The 26,162-nt window shown below is 39.9% G+C and overlaps 1 protein-coding gene across 1 annotated transcript; it reads right to left on the bottom strand.

Annotated features, from left to right (window-relative positions):
* Positions 1-304: 304 nt before the first annotated feature.
* On the bottom strand, positions 305-25,529 carry ADSS1 (adenylosuccinate synthase 1). Its single transcript, XM_031592904.2, has 13 exons — positions 25,238-25,529; positions 13,851-13,953; positions 12,675-12,737; positions 12,265-12,315; positions 11,877-11,943; positions 10,761-10,868; positions 10,330-10,411; positions 9,424-9,550; positions 8,183-8,337; positions 7,072-7,196; positions 5,015-5,112; positions 4,406-4,555; positions 305-3,279 (listed from the first exon to the last, which is right to left on the bottom strand). Exons 1-13 carry the CDS (start codon positions 25,424-25,426, stop codon positions 3,227-3,229), a joined length of 1,371 nt encoding a protein of 456 aa, XP_031448764.1. The 5' UTR covers positions 25,427-25,529; the 3' UTR covers positions 305-3,226.
* Between the last annotated feature and the right edge of the window lie 633 nt (positions 25,530-26,162).

The raw sequence follows: 26,162 nt of genomic DNA, 5'->3' as shown, positions 1-26,162 counted from the left end.
TAATAATGCTATCTGAGTCAGGGTTTATCATTCTTTTCTAGTACAGTGCTGTTGAAGAGCAATGTGGAAATTACTTTAGTTATTCCAAATCATCTGTTATGCAAAAACAGGAGTCTGATAAAGTTTACAGAGTACATTAAAACGTCCAAACACTAAGAACCTTTTTCTCAGAGACTGAAAGAAAATATCAATTCTTTCAGTAATACTGACAGTCAGTTTTTCAAATCCATGTAACATTAAGAAAGGTATTTCTATGACGTGCATTTTGCTAAGAAAAAGAGAAAGAAACAAGAAGCAAGCACTGTTACTTTAAATTCATTTTAATGTGTTTTTCAGGACAAAATAACAGGTGTGGATCCAAAATTCACTTGAAATATCTGCATAGAGGGAAAGATGTGAGCATAGATTGCACATTACTATGGAAATGCTTGGTTTTCTTTCCTTTCATAAAGTGCATCATGCCAGAACTGTAAGACCATATACAGTCAAATTAAAAATTACAAAAGCTTCAAAATCCTATACTGCATGTATTAAGTCGCACACATCTGACTATGAAGGCCATGTTATGAAGGAGAAGTGTGAGTACCTATGTCAAACACATTAATGTGCATGAGTGAATCAGTAATTGCTACCTTTTAAAAATTATACTATAGTTTTTACAATAAATTATGTTGCTTTGGCAGACATTTACCCTTATCCTTCCATCAGGACATCATAGGGGATGACGCATCAACCAATTTCACTTATTATTATTGAACTTGGCTGGGAAGGAAGAAGAGACCAAATTTATCACAGTGACTGTTAATAAAATCAATTTTCAAACAAAACAATCCATAAAATAATGGAAACAGCCAAACTGAATGCAAATTTACATTTAAATGTTCTTACCAACCATTACATCACTCAATAGATTAAATAGCTTTTTGATAAAAACCTGAATCCATTCACATTTAACTCAACGACAACACAAGTGAAATTTAATAGGAGTAGATTTCATTTTAGAAAATCCATACTGTGAAATGAAATGCACAGTATTACTTTATTGTCTACAGTATCAAGTCTATTGACAACATTACTGGGTTTTCAATGAATCCTTGAAAGCAAATACAAGCAATGTGGATCTAATAGACACTTAATGGAAAAAAAATACTTAGTGGAAAATTAGTGGAAAAAGATTAGGTGAACAAGAGACGGTAATCCTGTGAAAATTAAGCTATAAATCCTCATTTTTAATACACCACATACATCATTCAGAGTTGATCATTTAATCCAGTTATTCAGTATACAGTGTGGCTTGCAGTCATTGTGGACTTGGTCTATAAATTAACTAAAGCTTAAATACAGTGGCCATCCCTAACACAAATACACCCATGAAGATGGGACCAAGAAAAGGAATACGTCAGGTTAATCTAGTAGGCAAATGTCACATGGTGAAGCTACGTGAAAATGGAACTATTGCTATATCTCCAGAAACCTTTACACTTAAATTACCTCATATAAACGAGGTACATTTCACAGTGCTTGTACTAATTAGCACTTACCAAGCACCTTCCAGAAGTGCTTTGTGAACATTAAATAAGGTCAGAAATCTTTTTCATTTCAACTCCTCATCTATGTTAGAACGAGGACTGCAGATTTGAGCCACAGAGCTCCCCACAACACTGTAAAACAGGTGAGGAAGTTTTACCATGTGACATTTTATGAACTGCAAAACAATAACAGGGAAATTAAATGACTTGCCAAAGACCAACAGAGGAGTTCTGCCTGAATTCAGGATTCACAGCTTTGGGCCATGAATTCTCCAATGCAAAGAATGTTATCCTTTCGTATCCTTTGAGTTATTATCTCAGAAATGGGGTATTTTCACACTTTGCACAATGGCACTACTGAAGTTGTGATGCCATTTTTCCACAGCCTCTGGGAATGATATAAAAATATTGTTATATTTCTCTGAGACATATGTAGAAAAGAAACATCTATTCTGAAGATTTCAGTTATGGAATAAGTTGGCTTCTGGTATATTCTTCCTCTAGGCCTGTTTTGAGAGATCCTGCTGCTTAACTACTAAAAATTAGAAGACCCACAAAGAAATCCAAGTGTTTTCTTGAAGGTTCTGGGAACCTCTCCACAGCTTCTACATGTCACAACCCTGGCTGCCACATGTCATCCCTTTCTATAATTAGGTATTACATTTTGCTGAGGAAGGTCAAAATGTGCGAGGGGTGTAAATACCACAGCAGTCATCGTTAAGTCATGCATTGATTTATTCTTGGAAACATGGGAGCTGTAGAAGCAAGTGTGCCACACAGAGCTGCAAGTCCCAAGTTCCTCAAAAGACAGTTACAGTAAAACTCTGGAAATCACAATCACTGCATGAGCAGGAAGAAACGTCTCAGTTTCACTAAACCACTGTATGTTGTTTTGGCTGCACCCTCCTTATGTGTTCTGTACCCCAAGGACTCTCTTCCTTCCACCGTCATTCACTCCTTCCCTACTGCCTAAAATAAAGACTGCATACCTGACAGTCTCTTCAAGGATTGCCTGTTTGTACATGGGATATTTAAAAGAGTTATTAGACAACTTTCTCCAGTTTGGCCCCTCTGCAGATGTTATTTCAGTTACTAGAATAAGCTCTGTGTTAAAAAAAATATTTTAGCTTCTCTCCATTCATTTCAGTGGGCTATAAAAAATAGTTATATCAAAATTATAGATAATTGTGTTTGCTTTGCACAGTCAAAAATACCTAACTTTACCGTGTTTTACAAACTGAAAATCTGCATAATCCTACCACTCCAAGAACACTGTATATTGTCTTATTGCTGCCAACCCAAAGACATAGACACTTTAACACTTGAAGTGGAAGAAAAAAATTCAATCTTCTTAACTCTAAAGTCACCCAGTAATTACTGGAAAAAACTTAATACCAGTTTCATCAAGAAATAACTATATTCTGACGTAAAATACTTTCAAATAGTAATGTTTCAAATTTAAAAAAATATATGGATTTTGATTTTTTCTTTCTGATGATGGCCACCGAACAGGTTTTACACTGTAATTACCGAGACACATAAGATAAATAAAATGTTACAATACAGGATAGTATTTTGTTTCTATTCAATTCCTAGAAGAACATGTTGGTTTTAAATAGTATCTCCATTTAAAGAGGAAACAGTAAGGAACAAGCAAACACTGAATTGTGCTTCAGATCACTGAACTTCTTCCTTTCTTAGAACAGCTGGATCATTGACTCTCTTGATTTTCCAACTCCGACCCATTTGACTAGGGAAGAAAAAAATTATTAGAAAAATTAGTAAATTGCAGTTAAATTATGCTTCAGTATAAATTAGCCAACTATGTGCTGAAATGCACTGCTAGGAAGTTTTGCTATCCAAAATCACTTTACTCCTGCTGTATTACCACACCATAGCACAATATACTGAAGTTCGAAAGCACAAAACTATATCATAAACAAAAAGCACTGCCAATAGAATACCTAACAGAAGGTCAAGCACTTTTATTGTAGGTTTAATTCTCATTAACTTCAGTAATAGGATGAATAGATAAACCCCTACAAAAAGCAAGAGCTCTGTCAGATTGTGAAGCAGATCAGGCAACAACGATGCGCACACACTATAATGCCGTTAAATACAAGGCTGCAATTAAGAACACTATCCAGTAGGAGCAGCCACCCTAAATATTACATCACAACTGTTTCACTTTTTACTGCATGGATACTATAGAAATCATGAGGTGTGCCTCCTTGAGCCATTGGTTCCATCAAGGCTGCATGCCTTCACACTGATAGCCAGAGAAATAAAACAAGGGGAGCTTTGCTTACATACCCCATCACTCACATCTGTGTCCATGATCATGCACTGAGCTTCAGGCTTTCCTATAAGATACTTCCTAATCTATGAAAAACACTGGTATTGCCACAACTGCACACAGCTTACACCCTTAGATGTGACCTTTGATGAGCTTTATGGAAAACAATAGCTTCTCAAGTTTGCTGTGGCAGAAATTTCCTTCTAGAACTCATGCCTAACCCCTGGCATCTCGAGATCTCCAGCAATTCATTCGAAGAAAAGCAGACTGATTAACCTTCAGAGATTGATCATGCTAAGATTCTCAGTTTCCTAAGTGAAAGAATTGGTTTCAATAGCCATGTATCCAGAGATGCACTGAAGGAAGTGAAAAGAAGAGATTAGGTAGGGGAGGCATGGTGCAGCATACCACTTTTTGCAGCTTCTTGGCAAAATGTTGCTTACTGTCACCAACCCAACCACAGATGTTCCATCATCTCCTGCCCAAATAGGGCCAAACCCTGCCCAAAGAAGTGAGCACTTCTACATAACTTCTTCTGTGTACTGTCGCATTGTCACAGCTGCATCTGCCTAATATTTACCTGGCACTCCAACATGGTTTTCCACACATCGAATGTAATTCTGGGCCTTGGGTGGAAGGTCCTCCCATTTTCGCGCACCAGTTGTGTCAGTCTTCCACCCAGGCATCGTTTCATACTCTACTTCCACCTTCTGTAGTATCTCCTGATTAGCTGTGGGAGAACAATTTTTAAATCACAGTTGAATTTAGCTGGTCCACCTTAAAAGAGCACACCTATGGTTCCTGACCAAGAATTTTTGTTAAAAATCTGATGAAAGAAGAAAAAAAAAAGTCAAAAGCCACAGTATGTCTACTGATGGGATAATTAGTTCATTCTTAATTTAGATTAATTTACGTTATTTAGGAAGATAACTTTGTTTCAAGGATCCAGTAATTCAGTTTCCTTGTCAAAACCTTTGAATGTACTTTATGTTGCCAGAGAACTACATCAATATTTTTTAGAAATGAAATGATTTGAAATTTACAGTAGTTCCATTTTTGGGTTCAGGTGTGCATATAACTCCTACACAAGGTCCAGTAAAAAAGAAATTAAGCCTAATTTAAAAAAAAAACAAAAAGAGAGTCTTCCCCAACACATGCAAAAAATGAAAATATACACTGAATAACATACCTGGAAAATACGGAATTCTTTTTCCACCCAATTTGTAAGCAACACCAATTTTAATCTCATCAAGGACATCAAGAATATCCAGCTTTGTTAACGCCAAGCTGCACAGAAGAACACTGGTCAGAGTCATACATGATTGATCTTTATCATTTTCCTCTTCAGTCTCTTTCACCTTTTATGCTAGGTTTTTTTCCACTAGTTCTCTATTCAAAAATCCAACTCAAGCAATTCAGTAGCAGAAATACACAAATGTATTCAACTATGAACACTGTTAATTGAATTCATGCCTCTGGGATGAATATGTGACTGAGTTACTAGGACACATTTCCAAATGCTTGGCTGCTCATACAGGTGCACAGCGTTCAGTTCAGTGCATTAAAATGCAAACTGACAACACAAAGCAAAACTTACTGCATTTAGTTTGAGTGTGTATGTTGGCATGCCACTTCACATCACCACTAACAATTCTCTTATTCCTCCTTATTTACAACAACCACAAGACAACTTTATTTACCATTTAAAACAGCTTTCACACAAATAATCTCATTTATACAATACAGCAGGGAAGATCTCAGTCTGACATTCAGCACACTTGCTGAGCTATCAGTGTCATCAGTTTATTGAATCTTTTCCATCTTTTGAATTAACACAATGAAAAACAAAAATGGAACCTCAAGAAAAAAAAAGCAATCACTAATCAGAATTAAACTGTATTTTAAAACTAGTCAAATTCTTTAGATGCAATATGCCAGACCTTGACTTGTAAGTTCATGATTTGGTCAGGTATGTGCACATATAGTCCATGCTGTATGTGCTCAGTAAGTGTATGATGAATGCAACGATTTCATGAGACCACCTTTTGGGAAAGAAGCCAGTTCTTCAGCTTTTTTTTAGTTTATATCTCCCCCATGTTTTAACTGTCAAAGTTACCAGAGATTACATAGTTTTGTTGACAGAAATGTAGCAACTGTACACAACTGAAATGGAAGGAAATGTAATGCCTTCCTAACAAATATTTCCACATTAACAAGAGCTGTTTTAAGAGAAAGCAAAATATAAAACCAAGCCAATAAAGTATTTTAAAAACCCTTCTGATAAATTAATGAACAGAGATCATTCTGGTTATTGTTCCATTCTAGCACTACTGGCATAAACAATACCAGTTAAGTCTTGGTTTCTAAGATATCAAAATGCCCACAGTGATGTGTCTATACACATGTATAATGTGCCTGAATTGAAAGAGTACACCTGAATGCAAAATCTATGCCTCACATGAACACAATTGTTATGAAACTTTTGCAGTTTTCTGAAAATATGGACTGTAATTTTAAATTACTGGCTTATTTACAGTTACCAGTGTTACAGCATTAGAAAAACTAGCCTAATGGCTTTACAGTCTTGACTAGTTCCTTTAAAATGTTGATTTGAAGTACGTTCTCAATTATGAAACAACTTATTAATCAAACATGTCATTCACTCCCAATTAAAATAAAAGCTCAAACAGTTAAAAGCAGTATTTATAGTACAATATAGGGATCTATTTTTCTAGATAAATGAACCTGTCTGAGCTGTGCAAGTTGCTGTACACTTTGTGTGACCCTACTTATTCCACTTATAGAAGTCGTATGTGCAGAAATGCTCATCCAGGTCTGATCCACTAAAGCCAGTTAAAGCCCCAAACCACTGGCTTCTAGCTAAGACAGCTGGAAAGCACTGGATCAAGAACATCAAAACAACTGATCGGTGTGAAAACTGATACATTGATCCAAACTACACTGGTCGTCTGATGTAAACCAAAGGGAAAACATTTATGAAGAAAAAAATCACTTTTATGATGGTGTAAAATCACTGGAAGTCTAAGAAGGTAAGTTTATTATCAGCATGAAGACCACTTTTAGTTGCCCACTGTCAATTACTGTATACAATTTTCAGTTGCCCATTGTGAATTAATTGCTTTAACTGTAACACTTTACTGACTTATATTAATGTTACCTACATATTTATTCTGCGAAGCACAAAATAATCACTTCCAAATGTAGCGCAAAATCTGTGATGCTTACGCAGTGAATCCGTTGATCATATGAGCATATTTCAAAATGACAAGATCTAACCAGCCACAGCGCCTCTTTCTGCCTGTAGTTACTCCCCATTCGTGGCCACGGGACTGTAAAAGATCTCCAATTTCCTAAAATAAGACAGAAAGAATACTTCAAATGTGACTTAGTTGGAGAGTAAAGCCGCTCATGCATAAGATTCTCTTCTCTCAATCACCAGCACTGGCAAAATGCTTAAATTTTAAATTAAATTTGTCTATTTTTTCTTCTAAGAGTTTGCTTTTAACTTCTTCATTTGGTTTTTTGGCATCTACTGTACATTTGGAGCAGACCAATGCTTGTGTGATGCATAGGATAACAAATGTCCATTCTCAGGGCTCCTAGGTCCTACTACAGTATGAGGTTTCCAACTGTTCACTTTGATACTGGCAACGTTTATGGGTTTTTCTGGTTGAAAAAAGTGAAGCTAAAGCTTTACACTTGTGATCCATAAAACTAGAGGATATCACCAATCCATTTGCAGCCATTAGGGAATACAGCTTTAAATCAAATTCAAATCACTGACCTGGAGAATGCTGTGTGCACAGCTTGTAATCGATACACCAAACTTATTGTACAATATTTTCATTATCAAGAAACCAGAAAACAGTTTCAAAAGAACTGAAAGCTCTCCCCCCTCTTTTTCTGATCAATTTGTGCAGACTAGCTGATGCACGCACCAACATTTTTTAATGAATCATATGGAACATAAGCTGCCAATAGCAGCCTATTAGCTGCTATTACAATTAGCATGTGAGTTGTTTCTTGTAATTTAAACTTCTTGAGATATGCCAACAGCTTCTATACAGCACATTCTTTCCCCTACATCACAAAAAATGATGAAATCCGTTTTTGACATCATTCATTACAGCAGAACCGTCATGGTAACCTAACTGCACCACACCTGTGTTTCTTTCCTCTGAAGAAAAATGACTGAAATTTATCACGTAACTCCTCTGTCTTCATGAGTGCAACACCCTAGTTCTGTTACAGTGCTTATTTATTTGTAGTATGCCCTTATCCCTTGAACTTATTTCCTGGCAGCCATGTAAACTGCATTTTGTAATATTAAACCTACGTTAATCTGCTCAGTGGGGAAGGCTCCGATTCCCACCCGAGTAGTATATGCCTTCACAACACCATACACATCACCAACGTGCTGGGGAGGAACACCAAGTCCAGTGCATACACCACCTACAGTGCAGTTTGATGAAGTCACAAAAGGGTACGTGCCTGTCAGAAAAACAAAACAGCACAGCTCTGTTTCAGCAATGACAAAAAACAAAGAATGACTTTCTTTATTAGTTGAAAGGAAGTTTTCCTCTGTATGTTTGGCTTTAAAGCTGAACTGAAGCAGCAGCTGAAGAGGGTAAGTTCTCTTTACTGCTTGCCCCCTTTTTGCCTTTAGAAGAACAAATTCAGTTGTTCTTTCCCAAATTGCTTCCTCCTATAGTTAACGATACACATTCAGATTTCTAAAGCTCCAGAGATAACTCCCACTCCCATCAAATGAACGGCTCTTTCTGCTCAAGCACCCAATTTATTTCAGCATTTTGTATAAGCATACTGTTACTGATCAACAATTTCACATAGCCAAATAAGAAAATGCCCTGCTTTATCAAGTATGCATGACCTGTTCCAATGTGCAAGTTTTCCTGCATTCATCCTTTGTAACTTTCACTGAGGATTGCTCACAGGGGAGAAATTTAAAAGCATCTCAGTATTACTTCCATCAGGCACTTGATCTATTAAAGGATACTGTCGTTGTGTAAAGCTTTTTTCATTGTCCTATGTATCACATAAAGTATTTCCGCAGCATCCACAGTCTCACATAAAGGTCACAGTGTGACATTTCCAGTGCCTCACACAAGCAGCTCTGAGTATCTGCTGAACATTTTCGAAACCTTCATAGATTACTCATGAGGGCTACACTGTGACTCTGAATTGCAGCATCTCTTTCGTTCTTTGTTTCATCTTCATGGAGAGTTAAGTGGTTTAATTAGACTTTTGGTAATAGAGCAGAGCAGAGATCAACTGAAGAAGTTAAGCTTATAAGTTATCTGCATTGGTTTAATCCTCTCTCCACTGCAGAGGAAATACTCTCAGCAGCACCACAATGGCTGCCTGGTCTGTGTGGCAAGGTGCAGAAACATTCAAGAGTAATAAAAGAATATCTAGGACTGAAATTTCAGCCCCATAGGAATAAATTTTAGCTTATTATTAGTTATTATTTCCCCATTCTTTGCACAGCAATTATAAATACAAATCAAAATAAAATGAGTTTCTAGAGACTTCACTCAAGTTTACAGTCCAACATACCGAAGTCAATATCAAGTAATGCTGCATTGGCTCCTTCAACAAGAATCTTCTTTGGGGATCCATGAAGAGCTTCATACATAAAATACACACCATCTCGAACCATGGGTCTTATTTTTTCAGCATAACCCTGCAAACGTGAGTGTAAACATCAGTCTTCCCAAACAATAGCTGAATACATGAAGAAGAATGTTGATCACTTTTGAAGAACAAAACATACAGATAAACCCTAGTGCACCAGCTTCCCTAGCTGCATTTTATCTGAAAAAGACACAATTAGCTCATATTCCAGTACAAACAAATTAATATATTGAACTGCAAATAAGTGTGCACAACTTGTTAGGACATTGGAATGCTGTAATTTCTGCAGCATTTCTATTCACAGAGATGGTGCACACCTACCTCATTTTGTTGATGGCCTACATGTAGACACGCTGAGGAACGTATAGATGAGACTAAGACTTAGAAACAATGCAAGCTCCAGAGGGAAAACAAATGAAAGAAAACAAACTAAAACACTTCTCATGAACACTAAGAAGATATCTTTAAAAGTAGGGTGAACAAGTACCAGGCAAAACTTGGGAAACGTTTGAGTTTTTTCTGGGTCATCTTTTCTTCCCTATTCAAAAATATTTTACCAGGGGATCTTTGGAATTTATTAGAAAAATGTCTTTTATGAATGAAACCTGGATCTTGAAACACAGCTTCCACAAGCATTTCCTCACTAAGAATTGAAGCAGCCTAGGTCTGGCTGGAATGAGACTATTAACTGACTCACTCTGAAGTCTCTTGACTGCTTTAACACAGCAAAGTAATTTTTTTTTATGAGAAAAACAATTGTATCAATTACAGAATGCATTTAATGCTCATAAGAAGAATATTCAATTGCAAATCAGAGTACTTCCTTACCTTTAGCTTTTTCAGTTGTCCCTCGATATCTATTTCCAATGTTGGAAACATTGACTTGTATTGTTGTGCCAGATTTTTAAATCTGTAAAATATTTAAATCATATCTATAAAGAACACTCTGAGTTACTGCTAACAGAACCTTTGGCAAGAGGTGAGATTATATTAGATACTACATAAACTGACAGCTATGTAAAGAAAATACACAGAACTTTAATATCTCAACTGGCACACTCCTATTGTATATATCTAGATTTCAAATGACACAAAAATAAAGGAAATACACATGCATTCTTTCCAGTTTTCTTCTCCTGGATAATTTATATACAAAATTCAGACCAGACACGTTTTGAAAAACATCTCCTTAAAAATAAACCTGCCAGCCAAAATACATCACTCTTTAAAATAATATTTAGAAATGAAACTAGTTGTACCTTGAAGAAAATTCATCAAAGTCAGAAAGGAGGTCACAAATTCGAAGACCTGTTCGTGCAGCTTTGGAAGAGTACGTTGGTCCAATCCCTTTCTTCGTCGTGCCAATACTAATTGAAAAGAACCCCCCAGATGTCTATTAACACATGCAAAAACATCTCTCATGCTAAGTAGTTTGTTACAGCTCTCTGCTATGCTGCATGCTGAGAAGTTGCTCTGAGACAATAAGCTTTATATAAATAAGCTTTAATGTTCCATATAGTAAGTGTACAGCTAATTTCATGCTTCAGTGGACTTGCATAATATTGGTAATATTCATAGTATGCAGTAAAATATTAAGCCTTGGATCTGACTGAAACAAGCTGAGTAGGAGTACATGTGTATGTACATACTTTATATGGAAATTATGGTTACTCTACTATCTTGTCATACTTATTGAAAACAAAAGAAAACAAATGTATTTTTCCCATTTTCATAGCTGAAGCACTGCCCATGGTTGTAAACAACCAGTTTGGTGAGGTATCAAACTGGTCTCCTATGGCTTTGAAACCAGTAGCTGAGTCTGTCTGAATAAAACGACAGCTAAAGAACTCCTACTGGAGCATTTACCTTGGGTAAAAGGATAAAAATGGAGAATCATGAACAGAATCATGAAGTATGAATAACTATATACCATGTTACTGTGTACTATTAAAATTAAAATAGAGACTATTATTCCCACGAAGTTTAACTGAATATACAATAAACAATGATCAGCATGTAACCTAATCCTGTCAACACTTCCAACTCAAGTCAAAAAATCATTACTAGTCTGATATGTAGGAAGAATGGAAGCATCACTTCAACATAAAGAAGATTTAAGGATTTGTGAGGAATTTCAGAGTGCCCTTATGTGTTGCAGAGAACTGGAAAACAGAATTACAAAGAATTCACATCCTCAGTAATCTCCCAATTTAGCATAATTTGTACACACTAAAATAAATAGAAGCAGAACAAAGTCATAGAACAGTCAAATCAGCAAGGCTCTTTACAGATACACTGCACTTCTGTTTTCCAACATTATGCTAGTTTTTCAAATTTGCATAATTATTATTGAAATGAAAGTGCTAAAGACTTACTTTTTTCCCTCTTGGGCTTGACGTTGCACTTCTTGGAGCCCATCTACTGCCTGGTGAAAGTCAAACACTGCAATGGAAAACCAAAGACATAATGACAGACCAAAGGAGAAAAGCATTCTTCATGTCATGGACACGTGTAGTTTTAAAACTAAGCGTGTTTGTTATTAGCATAAGAATCTCATGTGTGAAAACAGAGCTAGTACTGCTTTAACACCATGAAAACATGTAAAGCATCATTCTTTAGCAGATACAAATCCTGTTGCAGGTACACAACACAGAAAAGAAATATTAGATCAAATACATGATTGCATTGTGGAGTGATAATGTAGTTCAGCACCATAAGGTAAGCATTGATTTGAGTCTTCTCCACCCTTCAAATATCACTTACCTATATGTGCTCTATCTGATATGATCAGTCTTTTCTCCCAGTCTTTTAAACCTGTTCAAAAAAATAAAAATGTAGTTTAAAAAAGGAGGATTCCAGCTGCTCTGATTGGTCACACTGAGATTTGAGTTTCTCTTCTTTCTTATATGTTTTCTCAACATGCTTCTCACCACCACCTTTCTCACTTTCGTATGGATTTCATTTTCTAGCCTATACAGTTTCAGAAGGCATAAAAATCCATGAGATCCCATGAAAAATTGCTTTTGAAAAATCTGTCTTAAGACTACATCACAATTCAGCATTTTTAATACTGTCCCTTCCATTACTCAAAATTCAGAAGGTTACTGCACTGAGGCTTACAAGGCTTACAAATCCCTTCATACTGGCTGCTAGCATAAAGAAATGATACAAACCTTTCTTTTCATTCTTTTCAGCTTCTTCAAACAGGCCTGGTAAATGTATAACCACTCCATTACCTTCGGGAAGATAAACAGTTTGTTTTAAAGCAAGTAATAAAATACTCATTCTCAGGATGTGAAGCACATAAACACTTGCTGTCTGAAATTTTATTTAAAAAGGAAGACAAGGTTTCTCACATTTCTCACTATGTGATCTTGAGATTTTTTGGGATAAATTTCCATTTTGGATAAGCAGCTGTAAGTCTGCTACAATCAGACAAAACTACTTGCTTATTGCAGATGTGAGCATATGGCCTGCTGCAAAGTCAGCTGAGTTAAGCAGATTCTTTCCTTTGTTTGTGGTGGACTTTGCACCAGGAATTTAGTCTCAATTGTTCTCGGATGAAAGCTCAAAGGAGTCTATTGCCTTACAATATGACAAGTCTGTGTGACATTTACATTTTCTTCAGCATTCACAAATTTATCTTAAACTCAGCTGAAACTAGCACTGTAATGCATTAGCAATGCCTTCTCCCTGCTATTGAGCTACAGTTCAAAATCCACAAGCAGTACAGAACATTACTGATGAGATGTGGATTAATGATTTAGTGGGCTGGAAACAGCTGCTGCTTCCTTCTTGGGAACATCGGAAATATCTGCAACAGTCTCTCTCTGCCTAAATTTAGGATAACTCAGTTATACTCTTTACTGTTTGATAAGAGAATAAGTTGGAAAGCAAGATAATACACCATATTTAGTGAAAACCAATAAGTTTCATATATTTCAAACATGCATTCAGAAATTATCAAATACAGCAAAACTGAAACTACAGATCTGTGACTCCCTAGAATGCACTCATTTCTTCACATATTGCATGCAGTTTTTCTTTCAGAAAGAACTATAATTTTGGACAAGTGTAAGGTTTCAACTTGCCTATCACTTAAATATGAGTTTAATGCCCAGTAAGTAAGCTTTTTATGATGTTATTTGCATCGCATATCATTACGGTGAAATACAGCATCAGCTTAAGCAGTTTGAGTTTATAATGTAAACAAGAAGTCAAACCGCTGAAGCTAAACCAAGTTCTATGAACAGTCACCCGTGTTTTTCTTTGCTTGTTACTATGAGCTATGGTTGCAGCTACCTGCCGAGTAGCACTGCTTGTTAAAACAAGATCCAACTTGGTCTTACCGATAAAAGAAATTGCCTTTGGATTAATAATGCCACTAGGGAACAGGTGGAAATCATATTCTTTCCCATCGACAACCACAGTATGACCTGCGTTGTTCCCACCCTGAAACAGAAAGAAACAAAGGGTTAACTGCCCTATATCTTCACTCTAAAATCTCAGCAAATAATGTGATATTATAATCTTTTTTTTTTTTATTTGCATGAATGGTCATAATTTTCTCCACCTTACGGTGACTTGAACTACTGTGGTATTGTGCAAAATGGCTCAAACAGGACTACTATGAGATTTTAGCAGCACTGTGTAGGTTTGGAAAGTAAAATTACACCATGGATGGAGTCAAGGCAGAAGTGGGTCACAGCAAGAGTGAATGTAACTGAAAGCAGGATAAAAACCCTGGAACTTTCTGGGAAGAAAACTGAATTTAACACATACCCACAGGGTCCTGACTCAGACAAATCAATGCAAATCTACAATTTTGGGGCACAACCTGTGCTCAGCCAGTTCTATGGGGTTAAGGCTACAACTCCAATATTTCCTTTTCACAGAATCACAGAATGTTGGAAGGGATCTCAAGGATCATCAATCTCCAACCCCTCTGCCACATGCAGGGCCATCAACCTCCCCATTTAATACTGGACCAGGCTGCCCAGGGCCTCATCCAACCTGGCCTTGAATGGAAGAACTCCTTTCCCACCCACAAAGCAGATGCTGCTGTTAAGTTAGGAACACGTCATCTTTGCAGCTTCACACAGTGTCCTGGTCAAAGGATGATCATCCCACTTCACACCACCACCTCTCAACAGAGTCTGCTGCAATTCCTGAGTTAGACGATCATCTGCCAGACCTGAGAGCAGAGTTTGTATTTTCTCAAGAAACAGATTTTTCCCAAAAGGCTGCAAAGGAGGGCAATGAGACAACTCAGACTTGGGAAGAGGTAAGTCAAGAGCATCCATCAATCTGAATTAAACAACAAAGACTTAATTAAAGGTCTAGTATTGCTACAATTATCAAGAATTTCCTAAACAAATGATGCCCAAACAAATGCTGTCTTTCTTTAGCAAATGCTTAAGAAGGGACATTAATTTTAACTCCTTTACCAATCAGCTGTGAGAGCATGTATATACAAAACCTGCTGATGCACAGAAATATCAGCAGATGTGATGCATCCTATCATTGCCAAAATCTTTGAAGCCACTTTTAACACCCTGAGTAGATAATATAGAAGAAGAATTCTACAGCATACCTTCAAAAACAGCACGTTCCTGATCTAAAGCTAGAATTGACTGCTCTTGAACTGTTTTTGCATGCTGCTCACGCTGGTCTGCATTTCCTAAAAGGAGTATCTTGAGTATATTTTTTACAGCTGAACTTAATACATTTCTACAAAGTCAAGTGAAGTGGAGGCAGAACATTGAATTGCCCAATATCTAGGATTAAACATGCAAAACATAACTAGTCTGATGAAACACTTTCTAATTGTTATATTTTGTCTTAGTAAATTAGACACATTTCTCACCTTGAGTTTCACAGGTATTCTGACAAGCTGGTAGTCTAATAGCTCAGATACTAAAAACACCTACTCCCTTTCTAATGTTACTAAAGTTCCGAGAGTCTATCTAGGGCCTATATGAGCTTTTTTCCCCCCTTTTTTATTAATGAATGGGAGCTTGAATGCTTACTCAGGCTTCATTGGAACATGAACATGTTTGAAAGTCCAGAGAACTACCGAGCACGGTACAAACAGCTCTGTGCACTGAGCTTCCATTTAATATCCAGATTCAGCTCACAGAATCCCTGCTCTGAATCACTGTACTGCCCAAAAATCCCATAGGAATTTTATACGCCTTTCACAGTTAGCACCTTTTCAGGTCATACCTGCTTTCTGCCATGATTCTGAAAAACTTTCTCTAGAGATGGGAATATTAAGGCGACAACTTTTTAGAGGTTAATCACCAGTGCTACTTTAACATCATCTGCACTGTGAGTAATGGTATGGCCAGAAATAACTTTGCATTAATTTCCAAAATGTGGGAAGCATGAGCGTTCCCATTCAACTACCCTAGTGTGGAAAGTTCTGTTCCCAAGAGGGAGCCACATAGAGAGCTGCTGAAGCTTCAAAAAGTTATGACTGCAGCTGGGATGGCAGCAACATCTGCAACATTAGCATCCACTTCAAACTTCCTTCAATTACAGCAAACAACACCAGCAATGAAGTGGGATTTGAGAACTACAAAGTGTTCAGCATGCCAAACAATGACAGCAGTCATAAAAAGGCTTAAATACCATTTAAGAAGCTCTTTTCGAGACACTGCTCAAAAACCCTTCCTTTGCAAGCACTGCCTAGGACCAACAACACTGTCTGCATGGCCATAGCTGAAGTTCTCATGCCTACTGTATTTCAGAGTTGGTAAACACTCATTTTTAACAGAACTTGGTAGGTGTTAAAGGCCTCCACATACAAGGCAAGTACCGAAAGAAAATAACTTTCACTGAAGTCATTTGTAGCCTGCAGTGGAAAATTAGTATTTAGTCTTATGAAAGCACCTGCTTTCATGCTTAACAAATCCATTTTTATTACCTTTGAAAACTCTCTAAGTTGAGGCTTATGCTGTTAATAAACAGCATAAAATATGCATCATTTTACTGCATTTTACTAAGGAATGCTTTGTTACCTCGTGCTATTTCAAGTTCTACCTCTTTTCTTCTAAAATTCAGAAGGTTTAAACTGTCATTCCCAGCTGGAAACAAACTTTGATGTAAGATAAGGAAAGAACCGTAACACTTCTTTCAAGAGCACCAGGAACCATACTAGGCAGACTTCTAATAATCAAAGTAGGAAGGTACATAATGTCCCAATAGTAGAAGGAGCCAAAGGAACTTAAGTTAACAAATAAATATATATATATTTTTTCCCACTACATTGTTTTATTCAAACAATACCTTTCCAAGCTTTTTATTGCCAACCTACTTGTGATTGTATGCTTCTATAGAAGTGACATACTTTGATTACTACCCTATAGTGAACAAAATCACTTCATCAATACAACAGATCAAGAAGCTGTTATGTCCTACCAGTGCTAACAATCACATGCTGATACAAATCACAGAATCACAGAACTGTAGGGGTTGGAAGGGACCTCCAGAGATCATCGAGTCCAACCCCCCTGCCATGGCAGGTTCCCTGCACCAGGTCAAATAATATCTTTAAGGTACAATAATAATTATTATGAACAAACTGGCAGAAGAGAACACACAGTCTTTGTCATTTTTAGAAGAACTTACAAAAAAAATTAAGAACTAAATTCACCTTCCAAAGTGCTCAGCCATTTCAAGGCTCCTCACTTCTGGAATGCTGAAATATCCCAAGATGGAAACAATTTCCATTCGGAACAGTCATGCAGTTATGAGGCTGCTTAGTACCTGCAGCAGGAACTCTTTGCTTGCACCCAGATTCACAATACGGTTGAATAGGGATGGAACATGTCCTGATGCTCAAATGCATTTCTGCCTGCTCTTGCCAGGTGGCCAGTGTGCAAGAGAAGTCTTGGATGGGAGACATCTATGCTAGAAACCAGGTGGAAGTGCCTGGAAACAGTTTCAGTCCACTGGCTACTATGGCTAATGTGATCCTTGTGCATATAAATGGGAATAGCAGGTAGAAGCAGAGAAACTGCATTACCTTTCCTTTTGGCAGTGGTGCAATTGCTTTTGGGATACCGTGTTCTTGGTAGTTGGGCAGCATTACAAAATGATCTCTTGTGGCATTCTAATCTATGAATTTTTAATCCATGAATTGGAATGCCTACTCTAAACCAAGAGTCTGTGATGTCTGCATCTGGAAGTAGATGAGATTCCTGGCTACCACTCTCTGTAAGTGTCCCAGCTCTACTAATTCCATCTGCCATTGAGATACATTTGCTGCCATACAGCTGCAGCTGGAGGCCAAACACTTCTCTTCATACAATGAAGCTGACAATAAAAGGCTTTCTTTTTTTTTTTTTTTTTTGTTTGTTTGTTTTTAAACTAAGACCTGCCTGTACAACCTTGATAATCTCTTGGAAACTCGGTTCCAAGAAGCGGATTTTAACTTTTTCCTTGGGGAAAAAAAAAACAAAAAAACAACCAAAAACAAAAACCAAAATGCAATTATTAATAAGAGCTGGGTTAGAGAATGATCGGAAGTATGCTCACACTAGATCTACAGAGCAAGGATTCTGTTTTTAAAACTACGGTGGTGTCAAGGACCTGGAGTTGCAAGTATTCCCTTGCAAGAACACTGAGAATCATCAGCCAAACCACAGCTGCATTGCTCCTCTTCCCTAAGACGTCAAAAAAAAAGTGTCAAGTAACAACTAGGCTGTGCAGAGCAGCCCTGTGACCCTTCTTGATGACTCCTAAAATTGAAGAAATGCACAAAATTGCACCCTCCCAATTACAGCAGTGATCTTGAGAAACTCCTGAATTCCCTTGGAAGCAGACCTTCTAAAGCCTGAATGAGAGCATTAGTATGATAACAGACAGAAACACCCTTGGCAGCTCTGAACAAAACTTTTGACCTTTTGAAGAAATATATGAAATATTTCTAACATAAATATCTGAAGCTGAAGCTCATATCCTATTTTGCAGCAGTCATGTTGTATTTTTCCTTTATTACTAATGAAAATTCCCCCCAACTTCTGAAGAGAACTTGGTCTTCCTAAGTATCTGAAAAATTCAACTGGAAAACCCAGTTTTCCAGACCCAGAGTCTAACTCAACTCTGCTTGGAAGAACAGTCAGTGTAGAGAAACTAGATATGCTTAACCTTAATGTATTTTCTAACTGAAATGAAATTGTTGTCAAACCACAAAAGCCATATAAACAAACCAAAACTACTATGACAGACCACCACTACAGCAAAACAAACTGGACTCCAGCAGAACCTGTAAGGAAAACGATTAACTCAAGGTACATTGATTGAAAACATTAGTGGAAAAAGTATTCCAGCTCCTGTTAGCAGAATCCTAAAATGAAGGAACACAAACAATCTAGACATGTCTGCTAATCTTCAGTCTCTCTTGTGAAGACATGTAGTCATGTCCCCATGGGAAGCAACACGATCCAAGAATATGAACATAACTTTGCTTATATCTGTAAACAAGTTAGCGACAGCTAGTGACTTACAAAAGGAATGAAACAGAACAGATGTCATTTCATCTTAATTTTCAGCTGCTTTCTTCAATGCTTGTAGAGGATAATAAATTTATCAGGTTTTATGAAGGGATTGGAAATTAAGCTAGCTTTCTTATGGAGATTGGGAAACATTAAACCTGACCTTCTCATCAGTATTTATAATCCTGGTGGTCCTAAGATGATCTCGCTGCTACCCAGAGGAGCGGCTAGTTTAAAATAGCTGTGTCATCACGTTGTTCTAAATCCTAAAATGATATGGTGAAGCAGGTAATCAACTGTAAGTAAAATGAAATGCAGAATTTGGATTAAGTGACTTACAGATGACAGTTTGCTACAAAAGAATTTCAAGCTTTAAAGGGTGAACTTCTTTACTATAAATGGATGCGTGCTTGTAAATGGGACTGTCAACCTTCACAAACATTAGCAAAATAAAAAACAATAGTTCTGCAGTCACACTCAAGACTCCAAGGTCAATTTCTTTGCTGATGATCATTAAGCACTGAATGATCAAGAGATTAAAGTCTCTGTATGCTGCTTTATCCTCTATGAAGAAGTTATGCTAAATATCACGGTTACATCTCACCAAAAAGAGAGTAACACAACACAAGCACACAAACACAGAAAAACAGCAGACAACAAGCACTGCAACAGCACGTATTCATCACATAAAGCTGACCTAATTTAAACCCTGATGCAAACCATTCCAGCAGCCCAGGATCAATGGGGACAGTCAGGGCACGTGGCTGTTTTGCCCTCTGTCAGCAGCTCAACAGAGAAAGAGAGGAAGCATTCCTGTCACAAACATAAACCACTGAAAAAAAAGTCATTGCCTGGCATTTCTGTAATGTTTGGTTTTCATTATTTGACCATTTGCCCACAGTATATTCCTTTGTGTTCCTCAAAGTGCCATTTCTAGCACGCCTGGTATTTACATTCATCACCAGAACACTAGAACAAAGAAATAAGGAAACTTACAAATAGGCAACAGATGTTGTTTGGATACATCCTTTCACCCCTTCTTACATTCTTCTTTGATTTTGTAATGATCTCAACCTCAAAAGTTTCTAAGGCTTTCCTTACTGGTTTAGCCCTTCTCAACATTATTTCACATGTATCGCACTGAGAAAACCAGTCACTTGCTCTCCTTGCTACACAAAGATGTGGTTAGCTGCAAACTGCTCGGCCACAAGTGACCTTAACAGAAGAGGTTTCTATCCACATTTCAATTGCCTCTGCTCTTCTTTAGTAGAAGTATCAATTATACTTTTCGTTACCTCTGTCTCAAAAGATCGATGATCCTCTTCTAATATTGAAGATATTTATTGTAAAAGCATACTCAGTTGGACACATGAAATGTTTTAAGAAGTGACTTAGAAGCTTAGAAGTGGCTTAGAAGCACATAATAATATGAGAAGTTCAGCACAATACTAACAGCTCTTCTTATGGCAATGACATTTTTACAATTAGGTGTATCTTCTTTAATGCCTGTTCCAAAGAGAGCGCCAAGGAAATTGCTTCCAGAAGCTGCAGAAGTCACAGGTCTGACACAGCCAGCCTGGGCATAGGCAGCACTGGAACACACCAGGTGCCAAATGACTGTTTGAAAAACCTTAAAAACACTTGGATTACTCTGTGCTGCTGATTCACTGTTACTGCTTTCAGTTGAAGTGAAGGAAAAGTGCATTTGTGCTGCCACTGTTTTGCTTATCTCTTCATTAACTGAGATCAAACCCACTACAGATTATGATTATTATCATGGGGTCTCTATTTACGAGTGGTATTTTTTGTATCTTCCACACTGAGCTTCTGGAAAACTGCATTCTCTTTCTTCCCCTTCAAGTTTTTTTTACAGAATTGTTTACAGAGTGCTTTGCCCCAATGCTTTTAGATGTTCTGCTGTAAGACTATTTATTGCACATAAAGACTTCACCACAAAAGGCAAAACTGTTTACTCTCCACTACAGAGGGAACTCAGACATTCTTGGCACACACCTTTGTTATAAAAATGAAAGTGTCTCATGAGCTTTTATTGTTATTGGCAAAGACATAATACATTGCATGCCTTTTTATGACAATGCATGCTATTTCCTTTTCCATTCATACCCACACAGTCCCATGCAGTAAATACGTTCAGTGAAAAGTTATTATTACAAATATTCCTTGCACAATTTCAGCATCCTTAAGGAAACAGCTACAACTGCATGGCTGACCAGCTGCCTTCAGTTAACTGTGACCTTATCAGAGTAGTTCAATGCAGGATTTTTTGGGGAACTAATTTGAGTGATGCCTCTGGATCTGTAGCTCTGCAGCTGTGACAGTCAACTGTATGCTGGTCACGTTCTAAACCAGCTCTGTGAAATTACCCAACCAAAAAAAAAAAAAAAACATAGAAAATCTGTCCACAAGCTCTAGCCTTGGAGGCAGCCACACATGAAAAGCTTCCGTCATAGCGTGGCTGGGCTGAGAGCTGTCACTGAAGAAATCTGGGCCTGCCCAGCCTGGAGAAGACTGAGAGGGGATCTTATCAGTATGTACAAAAACCTTAACAGAAGGTATCAACAGGATGGGGTCACACTGTTTTCTGTAGTGATCTGGCAGCGTGCCTAAACCTGAGCACAGGAAGTTTCATCAGCGTGAGAAAAAAACTTCCTCACTGTGAGGGTAACAGAGCACCAGAACAGGCTGCCCAGAGAGGCGATGGAGTCGTCTTCTCTGGAGGTAGAGAAAGCCTGCCTTGATGTGACCCTGGGCAAGGTGCTCCAGCTGGCTCTGCTGGAGCAAGGGAGGTTGGACTGTACAAACCCAAGGGGTTCCTTTCCAACTTCCATCACTCTGGGAAATCACTATATAAAGGCACGTTAAAAATGAAGTAGGCTGTGCACCAAAATCTGTTCATTTGGATTGTAGGCAGTCTAAGCACTGAGCTGAATCAACATGATCAAATTGAGAATCTTCCATTCAAGTAAAATCCAGTTCTGAAAACTCAGAACAACTAAAGACACTGAGGTTTTAATGTGGAATTTTCTTTATTTAACACAATTTCAAGTTTCACTTGTGTCTGTGAAGGACTGACTCCCTATTCCCATACACCTAACCTGCCTTTTCTCCAGTGTCCCAGGAAACACGTCATTTCCTGCACGACAATCCAGCTACAAAATATTTTCTTCATTAAAGCAACAAGCTAAAAATATTCGAGAAAAGTTTAATGAAAATTATACTTCCTTTAGTAGAACTGTTAGGGAAATACTATTCTGAGTAAGATCTTTCAACTCCCATTTGGCCCTGAACCTAAATTCTATTCAGGAAGGAAAAAAAGCTTTTTTAAAGTGTTAGATCAGATAGTATGTAATGAAGAATTACACAGTCGAGACATTTGTTTTAAAAGACAAAGATCCCTCCTTCAGTTATTAGCTTTTCAATCTTGCCACTTTCATTTCACTGAGGACTAAAACACACTGTTTAAATCAGTGTCTCAAAACATGGAGCAGACGGGAACATCAGGAAATAACCCAGTGAATCATCCAATTCTAAAACACAAACATTTCCTGAAGAAACTTCTGAAGTCTTCACCATGTCTAATTTAAGCAATCTATTGAAAGCCTCCAGTTTCCAGGAGGGATGGGAAATAGCAAGATTCTGGTCCAAATGCTGAGGTGTTGTCATGTCAGTATAAGCCACTAATAAATCTCTCTCAAATTGGTTACTCCTACAAGTTAATCACTTACCATTACCCCACTGGGAGAATACTAATTGGTGCTGTTCAAATGCTCAGATACACGCATATCCTTAATACATCTTAAGGGTCAGAGTAGACGGTTATCTACTTGCATGACCAACTTTGAAGGCATCAAATATTACTAAAACAGCACATTTAAAAAAAAACTTCTATGTTGTCAGATGTATAAAAAACCACAAATAAATATCATAGGAGTTGTATAATTTTTGCTACTCTAAAGTAAATAATTACTCATATTTTCTCTTCAAGTGTTTCATATTTGCCCTCAAGCTCTAATCCTGAAGCCAGTTCTGTTATATCTCATACATGTGTGTACACTTGTGTCAGCAAACACTGTTCCAAGAAGAGTCCAGAAGCCTCCTGGATCCACTTGCCTTCCATCCATCCACCCACCCAGGTCTCATCAGCATGCAACAGAAAGCAGATCTAGACGTGCCCTGCAGCATACTAAGCCACTCAGCCTGCTGCTAGCACACTAACCCTTCCGGCACACACATACTGAGTCCTGCATCCTCCCAGCTGTTCTGCAGCTGCACCTGAGGCCATGCTTGTGCATCCATCAGCTCTCCGGATGGACAGAGAATCTGTCTTGAAAGCAACCTCAGGGCATCACAGTGAAGACTGTCCAGAGGGAACCTGTATGACTTCTTGCAGTAATAACGCTAAATACGTGACCGGCCTACGGAAAATGCTTCTCCTCAACTCTAGCTTCTAAACTGTTTCCTTCCCAAAGCAGTTATGGGACCTGTGCTTAGATTCTCAGCAACAAGTTAAAAAGAAAACAGAACAGAAAAAAAAAAGAAAAAAAAAGATGTAGAAGACTACATCCTACTACTACAGTCCTTCTAATACATATTCATCAGCTAAATTTCACAAGGAAACATCTCAAGGTGATTCAGGACGTTCCCACTGAAAATACTTCCTCCATCTTTAAAACGCTTAACTCCCATGGCAGTATTTATTTATACAATATGCTTAATTGGAGAAACATCCTCAAATCTGAGATGATGATCTCAAGGACATCTGTAATTTCTCACTAGCAGTAATTCTGAAACAATAAGTTTCATGCTACATAGCAACTGAACTGAACTAAGATGCTGATTTATAAATGTAGTCACACAATTTACTAAAATCTTTAGCGTGACAGTTATGAGCATTAGCAGCTCTATTGATCCAATATGCCAGAACCACAAGACGGCTTAGAAGGGACCTCAGAGCCCACGCACTTCCAAATCCCTGTTGCGGGCTGGTTGCCCCATACCAGATCAGGCTGCCCAGGGCCCCATCCAACCTGGCCTTGAGAACCTCCAAGTATGGGGCAGCACCCACAGTTCGTGATTAATACTTGAAAGCATTCCTTTAAAAAGTTATTGCAATTATTAGCGACTGCCTTAGTGTCTAACTGAGTTTGTATTAAGTGACTAGATTTAGCTTTTAAGATTCCTTGCATTATGGAGCACGTGCAAAGAAGGGCAATGAAGCTGTAAAAGGTCTGGAACTCAAGTCTTACGGGGAGCAACTGTGGGACCTGGGGTTATTCAGTCTGGAGGAAGCTCAGGGGGAAATACTATCATTCTCCACAATAACCTGAAAGGAGTTTGTAGCAAGGCAGCCTCAGCTGCAAGGTAACAGCAACAGGACACGAGGTAATGGGCTTAAATTCCGCCAGGGGAGGTTCAGGTTGGATATTAGGGAAAACTTCTCAGGAAGACTGGTAACGCATTGGCACAGGCTGCCCGGGGGGAGGGGGTGGAGTCACTGTCCCTGGAGATTTCAAGAAAAGGGCAGATGTGGCACTGACTGACACAGCGCAGAGCGGTAACAGACGAGGGCTGATGGCTGGACTAGACGACCTCAGTGGTCTTTCCAACCTTAACGATTCTATGATTACGCATACACATAACAAGACTCACTAAAGCCCTCACGGACTTGCGCTACGCAGCCGCTCTCCGAACCGGTTAAACAACGCTATTTTCAGGATAACAGCGGGGCGGGAATACCGGCCCCATGACACGGCGCTTCCCAGCGCTGAGAGGAACGGACCGACAGGCGCCGCGAACCCGGGTCCCCAGCGCCGGGCCGGGGGCAGCGCCGTGAGGGGGCAGCGCGACCGCCACCCGACACTCCCGCGGGCAGCTCCCGGCGCCGGGGGATCTTGTGTCGCTTATCGCGAAGGGTCAGCTGTTTTTATTTATAGAGCCGGGCTTTTTCTTTCCGAGTGGCATTTTCATGCGCCGCCCGGGAGGGAGGTGGGGGCGGGGAGGGGGGGAAAGAGAGGGGCACGGCGCTGCCCAGCGCGCAGGCTGAGGGAGAGGGGACGGGAGGGGGTAAAGAGCGGGCAGGGGAACGGGAGCGGGCGAGGAAGCAAAACAGCGGGAAGCGGGGCGGCGCGGGGGAACGTGCAGAGGAGAGAACGGGGAAAGCAGCGGGGAGCGGAGGGCGAGGAGCGCACGGAGGAGCGGCGGGCAGAGCCACCCACCTGGCAGCGGCACACGATGTCCGACTCGGTGGCCAGCAGGTCCACCACCTTCCCCTTGCCTTCGTCCCCCCACTGCGCCCCCAGCACCACCGTCACTTTGTTACCGCCCGGCTCGCTGCGCGCCCGCTTCAGCCCGCCTCCGGCGCCGGTGTGGCCGGTGCGGTCGTTGGACGCGCGGGTGCCCGACATGGTGCCGGCAGTGTGGCCGCAGCCGTCGCCTCGCTCTGCCTCGCACGCCCCCCGCCGAGCCCGGCCCCTGCGCGCTACCCGCGCCGCGCCGCCGCCTCCGGCCTTTAACGGCGCCGCCGCCGCCCGCCCTCCCCGCGCGGCGCGCTGACGTGCGAGTCCGGCCGCCCCGCCGGCCCCGGCCCCGCCAGCCCGCCGCTCCCGCGCTTCCTCGGTCTCCCGAGTCCCTCCCCGCGCACGCACCGAGCGCTGAGGCGCGCCGCTCTGCTGAACGCGGGCCCGCGCGCCCCTCGCACACGCGTAGCTGGGGCCGCGGCACCGACAGACGGACTTTGGCCGGGATCACGTGGGGCTGCGAGGCGCACGCAGGAAGCGTGCGGTGATCGCTGCGTGTCGGCAGACGTGCGGCTGCGGCGCCGGGGTGCCACGCGCTCATCTGAGGTACATCTCACCGGGGTGCGCGGACGCCGCGGTCCCGAGAGCGTGTGGCTGTGGCCGTGAGGCACACGCGGCGCTCTGAGCTGCGTGAGGTCGGAGGCGCGCAGGGCTGCGTTACTGTGAGGCACGCGCAGGCCTGAGCCATGTGGCGAGGCGTGTGGGTGCCCCGTTCCTGGAGGAAGGAGGGCAGCCTGGTGCGGTGGGGGATCAGCACGCGTGGAGCCGTGTCCTGTACCACAGAGCTGTCAGCAGGACAGGCACGCAGACTGCTGCAGTGCGCAGGTACGCACGCTGACCTGAG

This window comes from Phasianus colchicus, chromosome 5, assembly GCF_987193195.1.
Source record: "Phasianus colchicus chromosome 5, bPhaCol1.hap1.1, whole genome shotgun sequence".
NCBI lineage: Eukaryota > Metazoa > Chordata > Aves > Galliformes > Phasianidae > Phasianus > Phasianus colchicus.
This window is presented reverse-complemented; position numbering and strand designations above follow the sequence as displayed.

Coding starts and splice junctions, on each gene's coding strand:
- ADSS1 (XM_031592904.2), bottom strand. CDS start 25,426: ATGTCGGGCACCCGCGCGTCCAACGACCGCACCGGCCACACCGGCGCC. Junction 7,197..8,182: donor TCCCCACTGAGCAGATTAAC/GTAGGTTTAATA, acceptor GTCTTATTTTAG/GAAATTGGAGATCTTTTACA. Junction 5,113..7,071: donor ATGATCAACGGATTCACTGC/GTAAGCATCACA, acceptor TCTTCTGTGCAG/CTTGGCGTTAACAAAGCTGG.